This window comes from Pteropus medius, unplaced genomic scaffold, assembly GCF_902729225.1.
Source record: "Pteropus medius unplaced genomic scaffold, Ma_sr-lr_union100, whole genome shotgun sequence".
NCBI lineage: Eukaryota > Metazoa > Chordata > Mammalia > Chiroptera > Pteropodidae > Pteropus > Pteropus medius.
The window spans coordinates 1625906-1650662 of record NW_024353905.1 but is presented as its reverse complement, the minus strand read 5'-3'; the positions used below and the strand labels follow the sequence as shown (position 1 = coordinate 1650662).

General features: G+C 36.8%; 1 protein-coding gene across 1 annotated transcript in view; it reads left to right on the top strand.

Annotated features, from left to right (window-relative positions):
- The first annotated feature begins 542 nt into the window (after positions 1-542).
- The window catches only part of PFKFB1 (6-phosphofructo-2-kinase/fructose-2,6-biphosphatase 1), an 87334-nt gene continuing 63119 nt past the window's right edge, over positions 543-24757 (top strand). The window contains exon 1 of the mRNA XM_039851403.1: positions 543-914. Coding sequence (XP_039707337.1) covers positions 818-914 — 97 coding nt within the window. The 5' untranslated portion in view covers positions 543-817. The remainder of the gene's footprint in view (positions 915-24757) is intronic.

Here is a 24757-nt window from a genome sequence, read left to right as displayed (position 1 = left end):
ATTTATTTAGCCTTGACTGGAGAGAGCATAAAGTTGATCGGATAGTGCCCATCTCTCCAAGAGTGCCCCAGCAGCATATTTTAGGAGGGAGAGGGCCTGCTATAGGAACAGCAGCAAAATTCAAGGGAGGACAAGGGTTACAATGCCATTTTGTAAGGGAGTGTGGGGCAGCAAGGCAGTGAACCTTCCATCTCCAATGCAGGCCTTTGATTGCTAGATCAAAACAATGCAGTTTTTCAGTAGGGACTGTGTGTGATCGTACTTTGGAAACTTGCATTTCTGATGTGGATCTCTGTTTCTGGGTTGATACTTGACCTTGTACCTGGGCCCGTTATTTTATTCCAAAGCTGTAAAAGCTGCTGAGACCTGCCTCCAACATCTTTGCCTCCCCACTCCATACGGGATATAAGCACATGATCTTTGGTCTTTTATTTGCATATTCTACTAGTCCTGTCTTCATTGGAGGAAAGTGACTGGCCAGACCGGGGCTGTCTTGCTGGCTGCTTTCCTTGCTGGAAGGAACTTATCTCCTATGTACACAGCTCTTGGAGTTCAGAGGCCTTTACTGACCTCTGCCCAACCTCTCACTCTCTGCATCCAAGCCCCCATTGGTACACACAGGATCAGAGGCAGGCAAGGACTAGGGAAGAGAAGAGAAAGCTGAGGACAGGCTGCCAGAGGGCTCAGAAGCCCAGTGCACCTCCCTGTCACAGCTCTGTCCACCTACTGATGTGCCGCAGCAACAAAAGAGACAGCAAGACAGGAAGTGAGGTCCAGTACTTTGTAGACAGTGGCGTCATTAGCTGTGACACCTAAGATGTCTCGAGAGATGGGAGAGCTTACCCAAACCAGGTTGCAGAAGATCTGGATTCCACACAGCAGCGGCAGCAGCAGGATGCAACAGAGGAGGGGCTGTAAGTGGGGTTTGCTTCCATGGGCTTCGAGGTGGTGGTGGTAAAATGGGTATAGAAGAGCAAAGGACATGACCCCCCATCTATCCCCACCCCAACCTGAAAGTTGGAATAGATGAGCAGCTCTGTGAAGTAGCTATAGAATAACAGGAAGGCTAATGTCAGAAAAGATAAAGAAAAAGAAAAAAATGATGATTGGGTAAAGACCATTTAATCAGGAATTTTCGACTAGGAACTTTTCTTTATCCAGAGCTTATTTGGAATGCTTCTTGTTTGAAATTTGACATTTATAGTTTGGAAATGTTCAGTGCTTAGCCTAGAATGTTTCATTTTGGTGACCTCAATGAAGTTTCTGAAAATGTTTCCTGTCTTATAGTGCTTGAGTAAAATTAGGCGATGGTTCCTGGAATCATTTCTCAGGGAACAGGTGCTGGGTACACAGCAGTACCGTGTCATTGGTCAGTTTTCCTCCTCCCCTTTCTCAGGCCTCTTCTAATAAGTCTATACCTGACTGGGTTGGGAAAGGCTGGGTGTCCTATCTCCTGCATTGCCTTCTTGGCACATATGGACAATTTTGCTGCTTTCTCCAGAGAGAGGGAGAAGACACCTAATCTTCTCAGGAACAGCCTGTTGGTATAATGTTCATTTTGAAAATTTAAGAAAGAGAATGGTCAAAGGAGAAGCAAACAAAACCTCTGTGTGTGTGTGTGTGTGTGTGTGTGTGTGTGTGTGTGTGTGTGTGTATTTAACTGGTATGCCATTTCCCATAGATAACAGGACAGTTGTGGATCAAGGTACTTCCAGCCCAACTGTTATGGCCTGAGGATCCATAAGGTGGGCGGAGATAAGACAGCTGTGGACAGTAGGACTCAGACATCTCAAGGACCAGTTGACCAAACTTCCACTATGCTAATGATAGAGGAGGTCCAGGGTCTGGGCTAGCAGGGACAAAGGTAGTTGCTTAGAGGATCCAGGAGGATGTAGGATGTTAAATATAGTATGTAGGATGTAAAGTGTGGATGGAAGAAGAGGAAGAGCGGAAAAAAGCCCAGCCTCCTGGATCCTGTCCTCCTTCCTCCTCTTTTCCACCAGCAGTTTTTCTTACTCGTCTGGAAAGGAACCTGGATGAGACAGAATTACATCCTACCCTCACCCACCCAGCCACTCTTGATCCTTTCCATGGGGCTGTTGGGTTTAGCTGGCAAACAGACAAGCCACTCTGCATACCTGGGAACTTCGTCTTTCAGGTTGGAGAAATAATATGTATTAATCACCTAATATAGTCTCTGTCACATAAAGGGTACAAAATAAGTATGTGCTCACTTTAGTTCTGAGCTGCTCTTTCCTCAGCTGTAAAACAGGATTAGTATCTACACCGCCCCCCACATTGTTGGAGTGATTCAGTGGTTCTGGATTCAGACTGCCTAGGTTTGAGTCCCAGCTCCTGCCTCTATGACCTTAGACAAATCTCTTAATTTCTTTGTGTTTCCATTTCCTCAGCTGTAAAAATATGTTAGTAATAGTGTTGTTGTGATGATTAGAGAGCTAAAGCATATAAAATGCTTAAGAGTTTCTAGCTCATAGTAAAATACTCAATAAATATTAGTTATCATTATTTAAACAGCAAGGTGGATGTGTGGTCTTTTTGTCCATCACATCCCCAGCATCAAGCCCACAGCATGGCATGTGCCAGGTGCTCAGTAAATGGTCATTCTGTGCTGCTTCCACTCTACCACTTACCATAGCCAAGCATGGGGCTCTGTGTGCATAAGACTCATTAGAATTGATTGAATTATGTCAGATCACAGGTACAATAAACTTAGATAGCAGTTGCCTCTTCTTGCCTTGGGCAATGTCTGCCTCACCTTTTTTCCTGGAAATGCCAGGCTACTTACCCCAGAAATGTCTGAATTATTTTTTGTTTGGAGCATCCTCTCTAGAAGACCTACCTGGTCCCAAAGGGGTTGGTGGGGAAGGGAAGGCACGCAATCACTTAATGAGGTTGTTCTGAGGATTAAATGCACTAATGTGTGTAAAGTACTTGAACATTTGTGTATATTCATCTATGACTTGTTTTTCTCACCTTTATGTTTTGATCACCATCTATATTATTGTTGCATGAAATTGTAGCTTGTTTATTCTCCTTGCTGTGTAATGTTACATTTTGTTAATATTCCACAGTTTGTTTTTCCATCTTACTGTTCATGAGCATTTAAGTAGTTTCTAGTTTTGGGTTATGAAATGCTATTAAATGAAATGAAGTTTTGTCCCCATAAATTTTGGAATAAACATCAAGTTACACCAAGTTACACACACACACGCACACACACACACACATACACACACACACAAACTTTTGGGATTTTGATTGGAATTATGCTTTTGATCTGTAGATCAATTTAAGGAAAGTTAACATCTTTGCAATATTGAGTTCTGTAAACATGGTATGCCTCTCCATCTATTACACATTTTTTATGTTATTTGAGGGAAGTTTTATAATTTAAAAGGACTTGCACATCATTATAAGAAATGTTTTTGCTTATTTCTGTTGCTATTTTAAATGATACTCTTAGAAAATTACATTTTATAGCAGTTTATTGCTAATGCATACAAAAGTAATTGGGTTTCTGTGTACTGCATTTGTAACTAACAAAACTGATCAACTTATTAATTTTGATAATTTGTAAGTAACAGTTGTCTTTTTCCCCTTCCAATCTTCCTTTTTTAAGTCTCTTTTTCGTATATCACTACACTGCTTTAATAAACACACACACACACACACACACACCATTTTCAGTGCAGCGTTGAATAGAAATGTTAATAGTGTGCATGCTTATGTTGATCCTAATTTTAAAGGGAATGCTTTTAAAGTTTTACCATTGAGTAAGTTTGCTGTAGTTTTTCTTTCTTTTTGTAGATACCATTTAACAGGTTAAGGAAATTCACTTTATTCTTAATTTGTCAATAGGATTATTTTTAAATGAGTAGATGCTCAATATTGTTTTATTTATTTTCCAGATTGAATTTGGCCTAAATTATTATCAGTATAAAAAGCAAACATCTAGCATGTGTATCATCCAAACCTGCACAATATGGACATTTGGAGATCCTGTTCCATTTTAGTTAACTTTAACAATCAATAGGTGTAATCTTAGATTATTTGTATTTTATAGTCTCCTTTTCTTAAAATAATATTTTTATTTTTCAATTATAGTTGGCATACAATACTAGTTTCAGGTGTACAACATAGTGGTTAGACATCTCTAAAACTCATGAATAAATCTAGTACCCATCTGACACTGTACATACTTATTACAATATTATTGACTATATTCCCTATGCTATATGTTCCATCCCCATTTTTTGACTATTTTGTAACTACCAATTTGTAATTCTTAATCTCTTCCTCTTTTACCCACCCCCCAACCTCCCACCTTGTAGCCCTCAAAATGTTCTCTGTATCTATAAGTTTGTTTCTGTTTTATTTATTTTGTTCTTTAGATTCCACATATAAGTAAAATCATATGGCATTCCTCTATCTGATTTACTCCACTCAGCACAATACCCTCATGTCCATCCATGTTACAGATATTAAGATTTTATTTATTTATTTATTTATTTATTTATTTATTTATTTATTTATTTAATGGCCGAGTGATATTTCATTGTATATATGTACCACCTTTTCTTTAGCCATTCATCCACTGATGGACACCCAGGTTGCCTCCATATCTTGGCTATTGTAAATAATGCTGCAATGAATACATGAATGCACATGTCCCTTCAAAGAACTGTTTTGGGTTTCTTTGGATAAATATCCAGAAGTGAAATTACTAGACTCTTCTTTCTTTGTCTTTTGTTATAGCCTTTTTATTAAAGTCTACTTTGTCTGGTATAAGTATTGCTATCAGCTTTTTATTTTTCATTTCCATTTTCATGAAATATCTTTTTCCATCCTTTTACTTTTGGTCTGTATGTGTCTTTTGCTCTGAAGTGAGTTAATTGTAGGCAGCATATGCAAGGGTCTTGTTTTCTTATCCATTCAGCCACCCTACCTTTCGATTGGAGCATTTAATTTTTTTTTCATTTCAAATACTTGCTAAGTATGTAGTTGTTGCCATTTTATTATTTATATTTTTGATACATATTTTTTTTTTCTTAAAGAAGTCCCTCCAACATTCCTGTAATACTGGCTTGGTGGTGATGAACTCTTTTAGCTTTTTTTTGTCTGGCAAGCTCTTTATCTGTTTTTTTATTCTAAGCAATAGCTTTGCTGGGTAGAGTAGTCTTGATAGTAGCCTTGCTTTTCATCACTTTGAATATTTTTTGCCAGTCCCTTTGGGCCTGCAAAATTTCTGTTGAGAAATCAGCTGATAGTTTCATGGGAGCTCCCTTGTAGGTAACTACTTGCTTTTCTCTTGCTGCTTTTAAGATGTTCTCTTTGTCCTTAACCTTTGGCATTTTAATTATGATGTGTCTTGGTGTGGGCCTCTTTGGGTTCATCTTGTTTGGGACTCTCTATGCTTCCTGGGCCTGTATGTATATTTCCTTTGCCAAGTTAGGGAAGTTTTTTGTTATTATTTCTTGAAATAGGATTTCAATTCCATGCTCTCTCTCTTCTCCTTCTGGTATCCCTGCAATGCGAATGTTGGTACAGTTGATGTTGTCCCAGAGACCCCTTAAACTATCCTCATAATTTTTTATTCCTTTTTTCTTGTTGCTGTTCTGATTAGGTGTTCTTTGTTACCCCATCCTCTAAATCAGGGGTCCCGAACCCCCTACCTGCAGACTAGTACCAGTCCATGGCCTGTTAGGAACCAGGCTGCACAGCAGGAGGTGAGCGGCGGGCCAGTGAGCGAAACTTCTTTTGTATTTGCAGCTGCTCCCAGCACTAGCATCACCACCTCAGCTCCACCTCAGATCATCAGGCATTAGATTCTCATAGGAGCACCAGTCCCTGGTGCCAAAAAGGTTGGAGACCACTGCTTTAAATCGCTGATTCAATCCTCCACTTCATCCAATCTGTCGATTCCCTCTAATGTACTCTTCATCTCAGACATTGTATTCTTCATTTCTCACTGGTTCCCTTTTATGTTTTCCATCTCCATTTTTATGTTTTCTATCACTTTGTTAAAGTTCTCACTGAGTTCATCTACTCTTCTGCTGAGTTCATTGAGCATCTTTATAACCAGTGTTTCGAACTCTACATCTGGCATATTGCTTATCTTCATTTTGTTGAGTTGTTTTCCTGTAGGACATGTTTCTTTCTTTGTCTCCCCATTTTGGCTGTCTCCCTGTGTTTGTTTCTATGTATTAGGTAGGGCTCCTAAGTCTCCCAGTCTTAAAAGAGTGTCTTTATATAGTAGGTGTCCTGTGGGGCCCAATAGCACAGTCTTCCCTGGTCACTTGAGCAAGGTACTCAAGGTGTGTCCTTTGTATGGGTTGTATGTGCCCTCCTGTTGTAGTTTAGACTTGGTTGCTGTTTGCATGTTGATGGGAGAGATTGACCCTTGAGCTGATTGCTTATGTGGTTTGGTCAGTGAGCAGCTGACCCTACAGAGCAGGATTCACTTTAGCAGGGCTCTCATGCCTGCCCATTCTGCTCTTCAAGTGTGTCCTCCTCAGAGGCAGTCCTGGGTACTGCTCCGGCTCTGTTGCTGGTCGAAACAAGCCACCAGGTGTTTTGGCCCAAGGCCTCCTGAGAGGGTCCCAGCTGCAGGCCAAGTTTAGCCACAGCCTGTTCACTTCCAGGGCCACCTGGTAAGAGTCTCCAAGCAATTCTCAGATGGCTACCACTCGTGCTTGGCTTGTAGGTGCCTCGAGAGGCCAAGCCATGAATCAAGACTAGCTGTTGCTAGTACCAGACTTGGGGCTGCTCAGCAAGAGGTACAGGGCATGCCAAGACCAGATGCTGCTTCTTTGAGTTTTGTGAGCTTTTGGGAGATTTTAGGAAAGTCCGCAAAATGAGCCAAGACAGGCCAAATATATGGAATAAACCACTGGAGGCAACTTAGGTGGACCTGCAAGTTGAGAGAGGTGGAGTCTCAAGGAATCACCTGGGCAGAGCAACCTGTGTTAAACAAGTTGATGGATATGATGCAGATATGGTGGCTGTCTGAGTCCACACGCTGGGAGAGGGTTAGGGCTCAACAAAGGAACAATGGATACTGCCAGCGCTTCTGTCCAGGTGAAAACCACCCCTCCAGCCTTTGCCCTGAAGCCAGACAACTCAGTTCTTCCCCTTGTGTTCCTGTCACTCTTCAAGCAGCTGCCCACCACTGGAGATCAGAACAAATGAGTCCGCCACCGATTAAGTTCACACAGGCCCTTTAAGAGGAGCATCTGCTACTCCAGTGGTCCTCCGTCTCACTCAGCCACAATCTCTGCTGGCTGTTCTTCCCAGCACTAGAACCCTAGGCTGGGGGCCCGCTATGGAGCCGGAACCCCTCGCTCCTCTGTGGGTGGGAGAGCTCTGCAGCCAAGATAACCCTCCTGATTTTTGACCACAACACATGGTTGTGGGACCAGGCCATTTCACGTTTCCTCCCCTCCTACCAGCCTGGAGGTGACCTCTTATGTATGTTCCCAGCTGTAGGACTTCTGTTCAGCCAGACCTCAGTTGAATCCCAGTGATGATTTTTCTGTAGTTTCATTATAATTTTGGTGTGGTCGGGAGAGGAGGTGAGCACAGAGTCTACTGTCTACGCCCTCTTGACCGGACCCCTGAGTTTTATTAAAGGTGCTTTCTGTATCCACTGAGATGACATGTTGATTGTATATTTTGATCTGTTAATGTATATTACATTAGAAATTTTTTTATTGCACTGAACTAATCTTGCAGTCCTAGGGTAAATAAAAACTACTTGGATTTAGTTTATTAATATTTTGTTTAGAAATTTGACATTTTATTAATGAAAGAGATTGGCCTGTAATTTTTCCATTCTTATGTTTTTCTGTTTTGGTGTCATAAAATGAAGTGGGAACTATTTCTTTTCGTTCTATTTTCTGACAGAGATTGTGCAAGGAACTATTTGTTCTTTAAATATTTGGCACAACTTTCAGGTAAAAATATCAGGGCCTGGCATCATCTTCATAAGAAATATTTTAACTGATACAATCTTTTAAATAATTATTGAATCACTCCAGTTTGCAATTTCTACTTGTCAGTTTTATTAAGTTATGTTATCTAGAAATTTTTCTATTTCACATCACTTTTCAAATGTATTTGCATAAATTTCTTATTTTTGTGTTTTTTAAATCTGTTGCATTTACAGTTATTTTTTTTGTTCTGATACTATTTTTTTGTACCTTCTTTTATTTATTCTTGACCAATCTTGCCAGAGGTTGTTCACTTTGATAAATTTTTTAAAATAATTAACTTTTGGCTTTCTGATTCCTTCTGTTATGTCTTTGTTTTCTATTGAACCATTTTTCTTATCCTGTTTCACTATCTTTAGATTTATTCTGTTCTTCCTTTTTAATCTCTGGAGTTAGATGCTCAGCTTGTTAGTTATCAGACTTATTTTTAAATATAAGCATCTTATGCTATAATTGGCCTACTAAACAGGGCTGATATTATACTGATGCACAATTGCATGGACATATGAATTTGTAAAATATTTCCAGAAAATTTATTAAGTAGTCACAGCTCTGGGATTTCTTAGTTTCTCTACCACTTACACAGTTGCCCTGATCACCTCAGTCCCTTTTCCAAGACTGCTGGGACCTACTGATTATCATCTGGCAACTAAAGGGCTAATGTCTGGCACAGCAGGAGGCCTATAATGGTGCCAGCCCTTGGGCCAGGACTAACTTCCATTTTAACAGATCATTTCCCTTGCCGTTTCCAGTTTGATTCAATTCTCTTCAGAGAACAAACTCTCTATGATTTCAGTTCATAAAATCTACTGAGATTTTGCTTTATAGACCAACATATGAAAGTTTTTGGTGAATGTTCTATGAGCACTTGAAAAATATGTACCTATTACAGTTGGGTTCAGTTTAGTACATACTTAAGTCATGTCTATCTGGCTAAAATGCTCTTTATTCTTCTGGGGTTTTGTCTGCTTATTGATTTTCAAAATTTGTTAATGTTTCCTTATAACAACATCAATTTTGAAGCTTTGTAAATGGTTACAAATTTAGAATTGCTATATCTTCTTGGTGACTTGAATATTTTACTGATGTGTAAAAGAATATTTCTGGTAATCTAATATGTTGGCATTTTGTCCTGCAACCAATTTTTTTCTGATCTTAATATACATACATTAGTTTTATTTAGCTTAATATTTGCCTGATATATCATTTCCTATACCTTCAAATTTTTGTTTTTAATAGAGATTTAATTAACATATCATAAAATCCACCATTTTAAAGTGTACAACTTAGTGGTATTTAGTACATTCACATGGTTGTGTACCATCACCACTAATTCCAGAACATGTTCATCACCCCTAAAAGAAACTGCTACCTTTTTTTAACATATTAATAACATTAGTAACTTTTACAGCTCATCAAAGACAATTCTTTTTTTAATAATTTTTTTCAATTATGGTTGACATACAATATTACATTAGTTTCAAGTATACAAAATATTGATTAGATATTTATATGACTTACAAAGTGATCAGAAAACAAGACCCTTACATATGCTGCCTACAAGAGACGTCACATCAAAAGACACATACAGACTAGAGGTAAAGGGCTGGAAAAAGATATTTCATGAAAATGGGAATGAAAAAGAAACCACATACCCTTTACAATCATTCCAGATTCCCTTCACCCCTCACCTAGCAACCACTAATCTACTTACTGTCTCTATAGATTTGCTTGTTCTGGACATTTCATATAAATGGAATCAAACAATATGTTGCCTTTTGTTTCTGGCTCCTTCATTCTGCATAATATTTTCAAGGTTGATCCATGTTATAGCATGTATAGATACTTTATTCTTGTTTATAGTTGAATAATACTCCATTGTATAGACATATCACATTTTATTTATCCATTCCTGAATTGGTGGAGATTTGGGTTGTTTCCAGTTTGGGCTATTATGAGTAATGCTGTCATGAACATACTTGTACAAGTTTTTGTATGGTCATATGTTTTCATTTCTCTTGAATATATACCTAGGAGTGGAATCACTGAGTTATGTGATAACTCTACAGAACACTCCCCTCCTTATCCACATGGGATACAATCCAGTACCCCCAGTGCATGCCTGAAACTGCAGATAGTAAAAACTCCTATATATACTATGTTTTTTCCTATATATACATACCTATGATAAATGTTCACTTATAAATTAACCTCAGTAAGAGATTAATTACAACTAATAAAAATGAGATAATTATAAGAATGTACTGTAATAAAAGTTGCATGAATGTGGTCTCTCAAAATATCCTATTGTATTGTACTCACCTTTTTTTTTTTCTAAATTAAGCTTTCTTTCTTTCTTCCTTTATTTTTATTATGGTGACATTGGTTAATGAAATCCAGTAAGTTTTGGGTGTACAATTTAACAGTAAGGCATATATATATATATTGCATTGTGTGTTCCTCTCCCATAGTTAGATTTCTTTCTGTCACCACATATTTGACCCCTTTTTTCCCCATCTACCTCTCTCCTTCCCCCTCTATCCCACCCTCTGGTGACCACTAATCTAGTATCCATGTCCATGAGTCTCTGCTTGTTTGTCCTGGTCTTTTGTTACTTTTAGGTTTATATCCCTCATACAAGTGATAGTATATGATTTTCAACTTTTTCTGTCTGGCTTGTTTCGCTTAGCATGATTATCTTGAGGTCCATCCATGTGTCGCAAATGTACTCACCTTTTTACTTAAAGGAATCACTCTATGGCTTCTCTTTGGCATAGCCAATTGCCAGCAGCACTGTTCTTGTGCTTTGGGGCCATTATTATGTTAAATAAGGGTTACTTGAACACAGGCACTTCGGTATCATGATGTCTATCTGAAAACAGACAGCTACTAAGGGACTTACAGGAGGAGAGCATATACAGTGTGGATACAATGGACAAAGGGATGATTCATGTCTCGGGTAGGATGAAGCTGGATGGTGTGAGATTTCATTACACTACTCAGATTGATGTGTAATTTTTATTTATGAATTGTTCATTATTGAAATTTTCCATTTAATATTTTCAGATGATAGTCAAGCACAGATAACTCAAACCAGGGAAAGTGAAACCCAGGATTAGTGGGGACTACTGTATAATGCTTTGAGAAACTGCCAAACTTTTTCAAAGTGGCTTTACCATTTTACATTCCCAAAAGCAACATATGAGGATTCCAATTTTTCTATATCCTCACTAACATTTGTTGTCCAAATTTTATTATAGACATTCTAAGTGGCCATGAAATTTCTCATTGTGATTCTCATTTGCATTTCCTAATGACTGATGATGTTGAACATTTTTTTATGTATTTATTGGCTATCTCTATATTTTCTCCAGAGAAATTTGTATTTAAATACTTTGCCCATTTTTTAATTGGGATATTTGTCTTTTTTATTTGTGTGGATTCATAAGAGTTCTTTATATATCCTGGAAACTAAACTCTTTCCAGATATATGATTTGCAAATATTTACTACCATTCTGTGGGTTGTCTTTCCATGTTCTTGATAGTATATTTTGAAGCACAGAAGTTTTAAATTTTGTTGAAGTACAATTTACCTATTTTTTTTTCATTGTTTGTGCTTTAGGTGTCATATCACAGAAACCATTGTCTAATCTAAGGTCACAGTGATTTATGCCTAGGTTTTCTTCTAAGAGTTTTATATTTTAAGCTCTTACATTTAGATGTTTGGTCCATTTTGAGTTAATTTTTACATATAGTGTGAGATAAGTATCCAACTTCATTCTCTGCATGTGTATATCCAGTTGTCCCAGCACCATTTGTTGAAAAGACTCTTCTTTCTCCGACTGAATTTTTTTGTCACCTTTGATGAAAATCAATTGACCATAAATTTGAGAGTTCATTTCTGGGCTCTCAGTCCTATTCCATTGGTTTATATATCTGTCTTTATGCTAATACCACACTGTCTATATTATTGTATCTTTTTTATTAAGTTTCTAATTTGAGAAGTGTGAGTCCTCCAACTTTGTTCTTTTTTATTCCCCAAGATAATCTTGGCTTTTCTAGTCCCCTTGAACTTCCATACGAATTTTTGGATCAGCTTGTCAGTTTCTGCAAAGAAGTTAGCTAGGATTTTGATAGGGATTTTGTTGAATCTATAGATCAATAAGAGAGTATTGCCATCTTAACAATTAAGTCTTAGGTCCATGAACATGAGATTTTGGTTTATTTAGATCCTCTTTATTTTTTTCAACAATGTTTTGTAGTTTTCAGAGTATAAGATTTGTATTTCTTTTACTTATTCCTAAATATTTTTTCTTTAAATATCAATTTCTTCATTTTTATTAATTTCTATTTTTTTAATTCTTTAATGTCACCACATATCTGACCCCTTTTACCCTCATCTACCTCCTACCTCCCCCTTTCCTCTCCCCACCCCCTCCAGCTCTGATAACCACTAGTCTATAGTCCATGTCCATGAATCTCTGTTTGTTTCTCCTGTTTGTTTGTTGCTTTTAGGTTTATATCCCACATATAAGTGATATGTGGTTTTCAAGTTTTTCTGTCTGGCTTATTTCACTTAGCATGATTATCTCAAGGTCCATTTTTTATGCGATTGTAAATTGAATTGTTTTCTTTATTTTGTTTGTTCCTGCTTCTTTATAGAAGTATTATTCATTTTTATCCTACAAGATCAATATTGATCTTGTATCCTACAACATTGTTGGACTCATTTATTAGTCCTAATAGATTTTTTTTTTTAGTGGATTCCTTGGGATTTTCTGTATATAAGGTTATGTCATGTGCAAATAAAGATAGTCTTTTCCAATCTGGGTGCCTTTTATTTCTTTTTCTTGCCTAATTTCCCTTACCAGAACCTCTAATACAATGTTCAAAACATGAGGTGAAGACATATTTCTCTTTTTTCTGTTTTTAGGGGGATTACATTCAGTCTTTCACCATTAAGTGCAAATTAGCCTTGGGTTTTTCAGAGATGTCCTTTATCACCTGAGGAACTTCTATTTCATTCTTAGTTTCTTGTGTGGTTTTATTATGAAGAAGTGTTTAATTTTTCAAAAGCTGTTTCTATGTCTACATGGTTTTTGTCCTTTATTCCACTGATGTGCTGTATTACATTACTTGATTTTCAGAGGTCTAACCAATCTTTCATTCCTATAATACAGCTAAGTTAGCAATAGTGTATAATCTTTTTTATACTTTGCTGGATTCAGTTTGCTAGTATACTGTTGAGAATTTTTGCATCTATATTCATAACATATTGGTCTATAATTTTCTTTGCCTCTGATGTCTTTGTTTGCCTTTGATATCACAGAAATACAGGCCTCAAGGAATGAGGTAGAAAATATTCCCTCCTCTTCTGTTTCTTGAAAGAGATTTTGAAGAATTGGTGTTAATTCTTTAAATGTTTGATGGAATTCATCAATGAAGCCATCTAATCCCAGACTTTTCTTTGTGGCAAGCTTTTTTGATTACTTAATCGATCTCTTGTTATAGATCAATTCAGATTTATTTCCTTCTTGAGTCTACTTTGGGAGTTTGTCGTTCTAATAATTTGTCCACTTTAAGTCATTCATTGTGTTGGCATACAGTTGCTTAAAATATTCCTTTATATACTTCTTTTATTTCTGTAAGGTCAGTAATAATACCCACTCTTTCATTCCTGAATTAATTAATTTTGGTTTTCTCTCTCTTTCTTGGTCAACTTAGCTAAAGGTTGTAGCAATAGTGGTGTAAACAAATTTACTGTCATATAAAAGTATAGCACATACAATTATGTACAGGACAAAATACTTGATAATAAACAACTATGTTACTGGTTTATGTGTTTACTATGCTTTTTATCATTATTTGTAAAGTGTATGCTTTCTACTTAAAAAGTTTGCCGTAAAACAGTATGCTGTATTACACTGGCAGCAGCCTCATACATCTTATGTTTACTGCATCTCTTGATTGCATCATTTTCTCTTGTGCTTGATTTAATCTCATGGTTTTTGTTCATCATGGCTTCTAAGCATACATAATTCACTGCTAATGTTTCCAGTAAGGGGCTACATCAAATGATTGACCTTGAAACAAAATTAAAAGTGATTAAGTACTATGAAAGTGGAAAATCAGTAATGGTTATTGCTCACCAGTCAGGCATGCCCCATATTACCAAAACTACAATCTTGAAGAACAAGGACAAAACGATGGAAGCTGTTAAAGCATCTGCTTCATTGAAAGCAGATGAGACTAACAAAAATGTTAGAAGGGCCTGTATAAGATGTGGAGAAACTCCCAGTGACCTGATTGAAGACGAGATACAGAAGTGTATCTCTCTCGGCACCATAACAATTATGACCAAAGCGAATATTTTATTTGCGATGTTGAAATAAAAGTCTGGACATGACTACAATGTTGAATATACTGCTAACTCCAGGTGGTTTAAATGACTCAAGAAACGTCATTTATTACATAATGTGAAAGTGAGTGGTGAGTCTGTTAGTGCTAATGTGAGAAAGATGAAGAATTTTTGGAAGTTCTAGATAAGCTGATTGTGGAGGAAAATTACTTGCCAGGGAAAAATATGTATGAAACCTCCCTATGCTGGAAACAGATGCTTGAAAGGACTTTCATCCATAGGGAGGCCATATTAATGCCAGGTATCAAGTATTTTAAGGACAGGATAACAATCTTGCTTGAGGGCAATGTTGCAGGCTACAAACTGAAACCCTTTGTAATCTGGCACAGCAAGAACCCCAGGGTCTTCAAGCATGTTAATCAGCATACTACGCACACTGCCAGTGTCCTACAGGAGCAATAAGAAGTCATGGATGGCCCAGTTCCTCTTCTAAAATGCCCTCCTGAATTACTATGCCAGCAAAATGGAGACATATTATTTGGAGAATTACATACTTTCAAGATTTGGCTTAATGTGGATATTGTTCTTCTACATTCTTTTATTGATGATCTTCGTCCCAATATCAAAGTGATGTTTCTCCCTCCACACACCACCTCTTTGATACAACCAATAGACAGCTTTTAAGGCCCTTTACCTGAGGAGAACATTTTCCTGGACTATTGCTGCAACTGAGGAAGACACTGATGCAATTCCAGAAGGCTTACAACATCTATGACTTCATCAAGAAACTTGCTTGGTCTTGGGTGATATCATCAAGGAGTGTTCATCACTCAAGAGGTTTGTCCCTGACTTCAAAACAAGAATTTGCCATATATAGGCAGGGAAACATGGTGTAGTGAGAGACGTCCTCAGGTCTCTCCCCTTGAAACAACAATAAGCCGAACATCTAAAACTCAACAAAAAAACACCCAAACTGCAACCAGCAAGTCTCAGCGTGGGATCTGTGCATAAGAACTACCACAGGTCAGAACCCCGGGTGTCGGGCGGTGGACTGGGAGAAATAAATAAGCTGCCCCTCACTGCCGCCGGAGCTCCTTGCAGGAGGAGGGGAAGGGGTGAAGGTGTGGCGACCTCCTTGATCATCCTGCCTTGAAGTGCCGGAACTTCTTTGCAGCCAGCAGCAGGGCCTAGTCATCAGGGCAGAAAGCAGAGAAGCAGGACGGGACAGCAGAGAAACAATAGTTGATTTTTACCATCTCTGGCTGCAAAACTGAGGCTGAGCTGCAGCACCCAACCCACAACCCAGAGAGCCCTTCCCCCCATACTCGCCGAGACCGAACACGGCAAAGCCCCAGGGGAATCTGAGCAAAAGCTGCCAAGACTGAAGCTACCTCTCACAGCCTCTGGAGCTCCTTGCAGGAGGCAGGGGAGGGGAAAAGGTGCGGCGACTTCCCTGAATAGCCCTGCCTGGAAGTGCCGGGACTCCTATGCAGCAGGCAGCAGGACATAGCCATCAGGGCAGAAAGAGAAGCGGGATGAGACAGCAGAGAAACAACCGTTAATTTTTACTGACCCTGGTTGCAAAATCGAGGCTGAGCCACAACTACCAACTCCCAACTCAGAGAGCCCCTCTCCCATACACTCCAAGACCGATCATCGTGGAGCCCCAGGGGAATCTGAGCAAACACTATCGAAACTATTGCTAACACTGACAGGGACTGAAACTGAGAGTAGCAAGTGTGATTAATATCTACAAGAAAATAAAAAAGACATTTAGGCTTTATATAAAGCAGGGATCTAAGAGGCTTAGACACCACCTACTGGAAACCAAAAGAAAAATGCCTTCTTACAACAGGCTAAAGAGAGAACTTTATATAATAAATCTTTCTAGAAAAACAGAAAAATACACTTCCATTAATGCCCAGGTGAAGAAATAGTTTATTAAACACCAGGAACAACCAAAGTGACAAGGCATCTCAGAAAGAAAGAGAAAAACCTCTAGAAAATAAGCTTATAGACATAGAAATATACAACTTAAATGACAGAGATTTCAGGATGGTACTCCTGAAAAAACTCAGTGAGATACAAAACGAGTCATATCAACAATTTCAGGAATTGAAAAACACCTGGATGAGCAGCGCAAGGAGATAGAAACCCTCAAAAAGAACAGAATAGATCTTCTGGAGATAAAAAAAAACACAATACAAGAGTTGAAAAATGAAATAGAAAGCTTGGGAAATAGAGTTGACCAAAAAGAGGAAAGGATCAGTGATATCGAAGACAGAAATCTAGAAATAAATCAGAAGGAAAAAGAAACCAAAGAATGAAAAAGAATGAGAGAAATACAAGAACTAGCTGAAACCATCAGGAGATGAAACATAAGAATAATGGGCATTCTTGAAGGCAAGGAGAAGGAGCAGGGACTAAAAAGCATTTTCAGACAAATAGTTGATGAGAATTTCCCAAAACTAAGGAATGAGATGGAGCTTGAAATTCAAGAAGTCAACAGAACACTCAATTATCTCAACCCAAAAAGGTCTTCAGCAAGACACATTGCATTAAAATTATCAAAAATCAACAAGAAAGACAGAATTCTTAGGGAAGCCAGGGAGAAGAAATGGTAATTTATAAAGGAAAACCCATTAGTTTATCCTTGGACTTCTCAGTGCAAACCTTACAGGCCAGAAAGGAATGGAATCAAATATTCAAAATATTAAGTGAAAAGAACTACTAGCCTAGAATAATGTATCCAGCTAAGCTCCCCTTTAGATATGAAGGAGAAATTAAGACCTTTCCAGACATACAAAAATTGAGGAAATTCTCCACTACGAGGCCTGTACTACAAGAAATACTGAAAGGGGTCAGCTCACCCCTTTTAAAACAACAACAACAAAAATACATAATGAGTAAAGTGACTATCAGACATATAGAAGCAGAAGATTGCAACTCTTACTAAGAACAGGGCATTATAATCTTAAATAATAAAAAGAGAATTGCTATAGCAAAATAGTAATGAACGTTCAGCATACATAGGAACATATTGAGATAACAATGACTGAAAAGGGTTGGATTCAAATATCCAACTTCACAAAAGGAGAAAAGAGATAAGGCCCACGGAGAAGAAAATGGACGACTGTATTTATATATATATAACTGTCCTCGTCATATTCGTAATGGTAACCACATGCCAAAGATTTAGAATTGAAGTATATAACATAAACAAGAAGAACGAGAGGCAAAACCCACAAAAGCCAACCAAAATAAAACAGAAACACAAGGGCAAGGAAGCAATGGAACACCGAGCTACCAGAAAGCAAAAGGTAAAATGGCTATAAGAAGACCTCATATTTCAATAATAATAAATGTAAATGGACTGAATTCACAAATAAAAAGGCACAGAGTTGCAGAATAGATCAAAAAACAAAACCCAACCATATGTTGCCTCCAGGAGACACATCTCTGCTCCAAGACAAATATAGACTCAAAGCAAAAAGGTGGAAAATTATATTTCAAGCAAATAGCATTCACAGAAAAGCAGGAGTAGCAGAACTAATATCGGATGAAATAGACATCACAATAAAAAAGGTAAAGAAAGATACTGAGGAACACTTCATATTGATAAAAGGAATCATGCACCAAGAAGACATAACACTTATTAATATCTATGGTCTCAATCAAGGAGCCCCGAAATATGTAAAGAAATTACTAACAGAACTGATGGGAGAAATAGACCAAAACACTATCATAGTAGGGACCTAAATACCCTACTGTCGGATATGGACAGATCATCCAAACAGAAAATCAATACGGAAATAACATCCTTAAATGACACATTAGACCAACTGGAAATACTGAACATTTACAGAGCCTTCCATCCCAAAACAACTGTTTATATATTCTTCTCTAGTGCACATGTAACATTCTCAAGAATTGGCCACATACTGGGACACAGAGATAGCCTCCACAAATATAAGAGAGTGGAAATCATACCAACCATATTCTCTGATCATAATGCTTTGAAACTAGGGATCAACTGCAAAAAGAAAGTAGGAGGAACTACAAATACTTGGAGATTAAACAACATGCTACTGAAGAATAACTGGGTCAGGGAAGAAATAAAGAGAGATGAACAGATATATAGAAACGAATGATAATGATACTACAACATATCAAAACTTTTGGAACACCGCAAAAGCGGTCATAAGAGGAATGTTCATATCATTCCAGGCTTATCTCCAAAAACAAGAATAAACCCAAATAAATAACCTAACGCTTCATCTTAAAAAACTAGAAAAGGAAGAACAAATGAGGCCCAAATTCAGCAGAAGGAAAGAAATTGTCGAAATTAGAGCATAAATAAATGAAATTGAAAACAGCAACAAAAAAATTAGAAAAAATAAATACAACAAGGACCTGGTTCTTTGAGAAGGTTAATAAAATTGACAAACCCCTGGCTAGATTCACTAAAAAAAAAAGAGTAAGGACACAAATTAACAAAATCAGGGATGAAAGAGGGGAAATTATGACTGACATCACAGAAATACAAAGGATCATTCAAGAGTCCTATGAAGAAGTATATAAAACCAAATTTAATAACCTAGAAGAAATGGACCAGTACTTAGAAAAATGCAACCTTCCTGGACTGAATCAAGAAGATCTGGAAAATTTAAATAGACCGATCAGCAGTATGGAAATTGAAACAATCATCAAAAGCCTACCAAAAAGTAAAAGTCCAGGACCAGACGCCTTCACCAGTGAATTCTACCAAATGTTCAAAGAAGATTTAATACCCATTCTCCTCAAACTCTTCCAAATATTTAAGAGGAGGCAATACTTCCCAACTCATTTTATGAGGCCAATATCACCCTGATACCAAAACCTGGTAAAGATAACACAAAGAAAACTACAGACCAATCTCTCTCATGAACACAGATGCAAAAATCATAAATAAAATACTAGTGAACTGAATACGGCAAAATATTAAAAAGATTATACACCACGATCAAGTGGGTTTCATCCTAGTGTCACTGGGATGGTTCAACATACACAAATCAATCAATGTGATACACCACATAAACAAATTAAAAAATAAGAATCATATGATCATATCAATAGATGCAGAAAAAGCCTTCGACAAGATACAACATCCATTTAGGATCAAAACATTTAACAAAATTGGTATAGAAGGAAAGTACCTTAACATAATAAAGGCCATCTATGACAAACCCTCAGCCAATATTATACTTAATGGTGAAAAACTAGAAACCTTCCCTCTAAGATCACGAACAAGTCCACTATCGCCACTGTTATTCAATATAATGTTGGAGGTCCTAGCGAGTGCAATTAGGCAAGAGAAAGATATAAAAGGCATCCAAATAGGAAACAAAAGTCAAATTGTCACTATTTGCGGATGACATGAATCTCTATATAGAAAACCCTAAAGACTCCACAAGAACACTACTAGAAACAATAAGCAAATACAGTAAAGTCTCTGGATACAAAATCAATGTTCAAAAATCCATAGTATTCCTATACTCTAATGAAGCATCAGAAAAAGAAGTGGAAAAAATAATTCCTTTTGCAATTGCAACAAAAAGAATAAAATACCTAGGAATAAATTTAACGAAACATGCGAAGGACCTATATAATGAAAACTACAAGTCCCTATTAAAAGAAATCGAAGAAGATACAAAGAAATGGAAAGATATTCTGTGTTCTTGGGTTGGAAGAATCAACACATTTTAAATGACCATATTACCTATAGCATTATACAGACTTAATGCAATCCCCATCAAAATCACATCAGCATTTTTTAAAGGAATAGAACAAAAAATCATCAGATTTCTATGGAAGCACGTAAGTCCTCGAATTGCCAAAGCCATCCTGAGAAAACATAATGAGACTGGAGGAATCACTCTGTCCAACTTCAAATTATACTAAAAGTGACAGTAATCAAAACGGCATGGTATTGGCAGCAAAACAGACACATGGACCAAAAATATACAGTGGAGAAAGGAAAACCTCTTCAATAAATGGTGCTGGGAAAATTGGAAGGCCACCTGCAAAAGAATGAAACTAGACTGTTGTCTATCATCACACACCGAAATTAACTCAAAATGGATTAGGGACCTGAATATAAGACTTGAAACAATAAAATGCATAGAAGAAAACATAGAACCTAAGCTCACGGACCTTGGACTAAAAGAGGATTTTATGAATCTGACCTCAAAGGCAAGGGAAGTAAAAGCAAAGTAAATGAAAGGGCTACATCAAACTAAAAGCTTCTGCTCAAAAAAAAAAAAAAAATTGGCAACAAGGTAAAGAGACAACCATCTGAATGGGAAAATATATTTGCAAGCAATGCCTCCGATAAGGGCCTAATATCCAAAATATACAAAAATATACAACTCAATAACAACAAAAATAACCACAAATGATCCAATCAAAAAATGGGCAGAGGACCTGAACAGACACTTCTCCCTAGAGGACATACAAATGGCCAACAAACATATGAAAAGATGCTCAACATTACTAGCTGTTAGGGAAATGCAAATCAAAACCACAATGGGATACCATCTCACACCTGTTAGAATAGCTATAATCAACAGGACAAGTAATAACAAATGTTGAAGAGGATGTGGAGAAAAAGGAACCCACATACACTGCTAGTAGGACTGAAAATTAGTATAGCCACTATGGAAAACATTATGGAGGTTCCTTAAAAATCTAAGAATTGATCTACCATATGATCCAGCAATCCCTCTACTAGGTATTTACCCCAAACACTTGAAAACCCATATCCGAAAAGATATTTACACATCGATATTCATAGCAGCACTATTCACAGTGGCCAGGACATGGAAGCAACCGATGTATTCTACGATAGATAATTGGCTAAAGAAGCTGTGGTACATATATACAATGGAATATTACTCAGCCATAAGAAGAGGTGAAATACCGCCATTTGCAACAACATGGATGGACCTTGAGATAAGCCAGAAATAAACCAGACTGAAAAAGTTGAAAATCACATGATATCACTTTTATGTGGGATATAAACCTAAAAGCAACAAATGAACAGGACAAACTGAGACTCGTGGGCATGGACTATAGACTATTCGTTACCAGAGGGTGGGGGGATGGGAGAGGAGGGAAGAGGTAGACAGGACAAAGGGGGTCAAATATAGGAGGGTTGGGGAAGGGTGAAGTGGGTAAAGGAGATCAAATATATGGTAGCTAAAGGAAACTTTGGGTGGGAAACACAATAGAATATATAGATGTCAAATTATAATGTACACCTGAAAATTATATAATTATATTAACCAATGTTACCCCAATAAACTTAATTTAAATTAATGAAATTAATAAAAAAAAGAAAAAAAATTTACCAAGGATGATGAGGTTGCAAAAACCAACATGGCTGTGGTTGAAATGGCAAACAACTATAACCTGGATGTAGATAAAGATAACTTTGAGAACCTCCCAGAGGTGGTTCCTGAGGAATTGGAACTGGGACACAAACACATAGCTGAAGAATAAGCAAGGGGGGAGGGGAAACTGCAGGAGAAGAAATAGAAGAGCCCACTAGAAAATTCACAGTGATGGGTTTAGCAGAAGCTTTGCAGACCTCAATAAGCTCTTTAAAAGGTTTCAAAACATGGACCCCAACACCGAAAGGTTTTCATTAGCAGAGAGAAATGTTCATGGTGCTTACAAGCAAATCTATGATGAAAAAAGAAACAAACCAAGCAAACCACCATGAACATATTTCTGAAAAGGGTGATGCTCCTTCAAGAAGAGCCTGAGGCAGGTCCTTCAGGAAGTATTTCAGAAGAAGGCATTGTTATCATAGGACATGACATCTCCATGTATGGTATTGCCCCCGAAGACCATCCCATGGGACAGGAGTGGAGATGGAAGACAGTGATATTGATGATTCTGACCCTGCGTAGCCTTGACTAATGTGCATGTTTGTGTCTTTAAAAAAAAAGTTTGAAACTAAGTTTAAAAGTAAGAAATAACAAAAGAAATATTTATCAAAAGAAGTTTAAAAGAAATAAAATAAAAAGTTAAAAGTAGTAGAAAGCTTGGAATAAAGATATTAAGAAATAAAATATTTTTGTACAGCTGTACAATATGTTTTATGAGTCAAAAGTTCAAAACAATTTAAAAATTTATAAAGTAAAAGGTTCAAAACAATTTAAAAATTTATAAAGTAAAAAAAGTAAGCTAAAGTTAATTTATTATTGAAGAAAAATATTTTTATAAACTAATGTACAGTGTTTATGAAACCTACAATAGTGTACAGTAATGTCCCACGCCTTCACATTCACTCATTATATCACTGACTCACTGAGCAACTTCCATTTGTGCAAAAGCTCCATTCATGTTAAGTGCCCTAACAGGTGTACCATATTTTATCTTTTATACTGTATTTTCCTGTTTGTTTTCTATATGTAGATATGTTTAGATACACAAATACTTACCATTTTATTATAATTGCCTACAGTATTCAGTACAGAAACATGCTGTGCACGTTTGTAGCCTAGGAGCAATAGGCTAAGTGCGTAGTAGGCTCTACTTTCTATGTTTGTGTAAATGCTCTTTATGATGTTCACACAATGACAAAATTGACTAATGATGCATTTCTCAGAACATGTCCCCATTGTTAAACAATGCATAACTGTATAACTCTTTGCTCTGTCACTTGGTTAAGCTATTATAGTAAAGTCTGTTTCCCTTCAGTGTTACTCTTGGAGCCTTTGGGCTCACTTTAACTCTTTTCTTGATTTCTCTATTAAGCTCTCAGTCTCAACTGTTATTATGCACTAGGCTCCACTAATTACTAGCTAATTGCTCTATTTTTTTTAAGAAAAGTTTTTTTCTAGTATTTGCCAGTTTTGCTTGTTTCACTGGGAAATGGGTCCACGGAGCTCCTATGGATGGAAGTGAACGTCTCACAATTGATTTTTATGTGTTGATCTTGTATCTGCAACCTCACTGAACTCTCAGTAGTTCTAGGATTTCTTTTATAGTTTTGGGGAATATCTATGTATATAATCATAGCACCTGCATATAGGGAATATTTTATTCATTCTTTTCCAAACTGTATGCCTTTTATTTCCTCTTATTGCTTTATTGCCGTGTTTAGAACTTCCATTACTATGTCATAATTGTGGAGAGAGTGGACATCCTTACATGAGTTCAATCTTAGGGGAGAAGCATTCAGTCTTTCATTTTAAGGGTAGTGATGATGATAGGGTTTTGTTATAGAGGTTCCTTATCAAATTTAAGTAATTCACCTCTACTACTAACTTGCTGATAATTTTTATAATTAATAGATGTTTAATTTATGAGTTCTTTTTCTGTATGAATTGTTATATTTTTCTTCTTTAGCTTGTCAATATTGTTTATGTTGATTGATTTTTTAAACATTCATCTACCCTTGCATACCTGGACTGAATCCCACCGTGATTCTTTTTATGCAGTGTTGGATTCTATTCCTCAATACTTTCTTGAAGATTTTTTTGCATTTGAGTTCATGAGAGATACTGGACTCTAGGGCTTTTTTTTTTTATACTCTGTCTTCTTGTTATCAGGGTAACTATGGCCTCATAAAAATAGTTGGGAATGCTTCCTCCTCTTCTTGTTTTCTTGAAGATATTGTATAAAATTTGTGTTAATTCTTTTAATGTGTGGTAGACTTCTCAAACAAATATTATCTGGGCCTAGAGATTTCCATTTCTGGAGATTTTATTTTTAATCCAATTACTTTAATGGTTATAGCACTATTCAGATTGCCTATGTTATCTTGGTTGAGTTGTGGGAGTTTGTAGTTTTCAAGGAATTAGTCCATATGTTCTAAGTAGTCATTATAAGTATAAAATCATTTGTAGTATTCTCTTATTAGCTTTTTAATGACTACAGGATATGCAGTGATATCCCCTATTTCATTTCTCATTATGTCCTCTCTCTTTTTATATTTGTCAGTCTTGCTAGAGGTTTACACATTTCACTGATTTGGGGGGAGGAGGGAATCAGCTTTTTGTTCATTTTTTAAGAATCAGCTTTTTATTAATTTTCTCTATTTTCTTCTGTTTCTGATAGCACTGATTTCTGTTCTTATCTATTATTTCCTTCCTTCTGCTTGCTTTTGTTTATTTTGCTCTTATTTTTCCAGTTTTTTGAAACGGAAACTTAGATTATTGATTTGAGTTTTTTTTTCTTGTTTCCAAAATAAGTAGTGCTATAAATTCCCCTGTCAGTACTGCTTTGGCTGCATTTCTCATATTTTGAAAAGTTGTATTTTTACTTTCAGTCGGTTTTATGCATAGTTTAAAATTTTCTTTTGAGACTTTTTTTTTCAGTTATGGATTATTTAGAAGTATT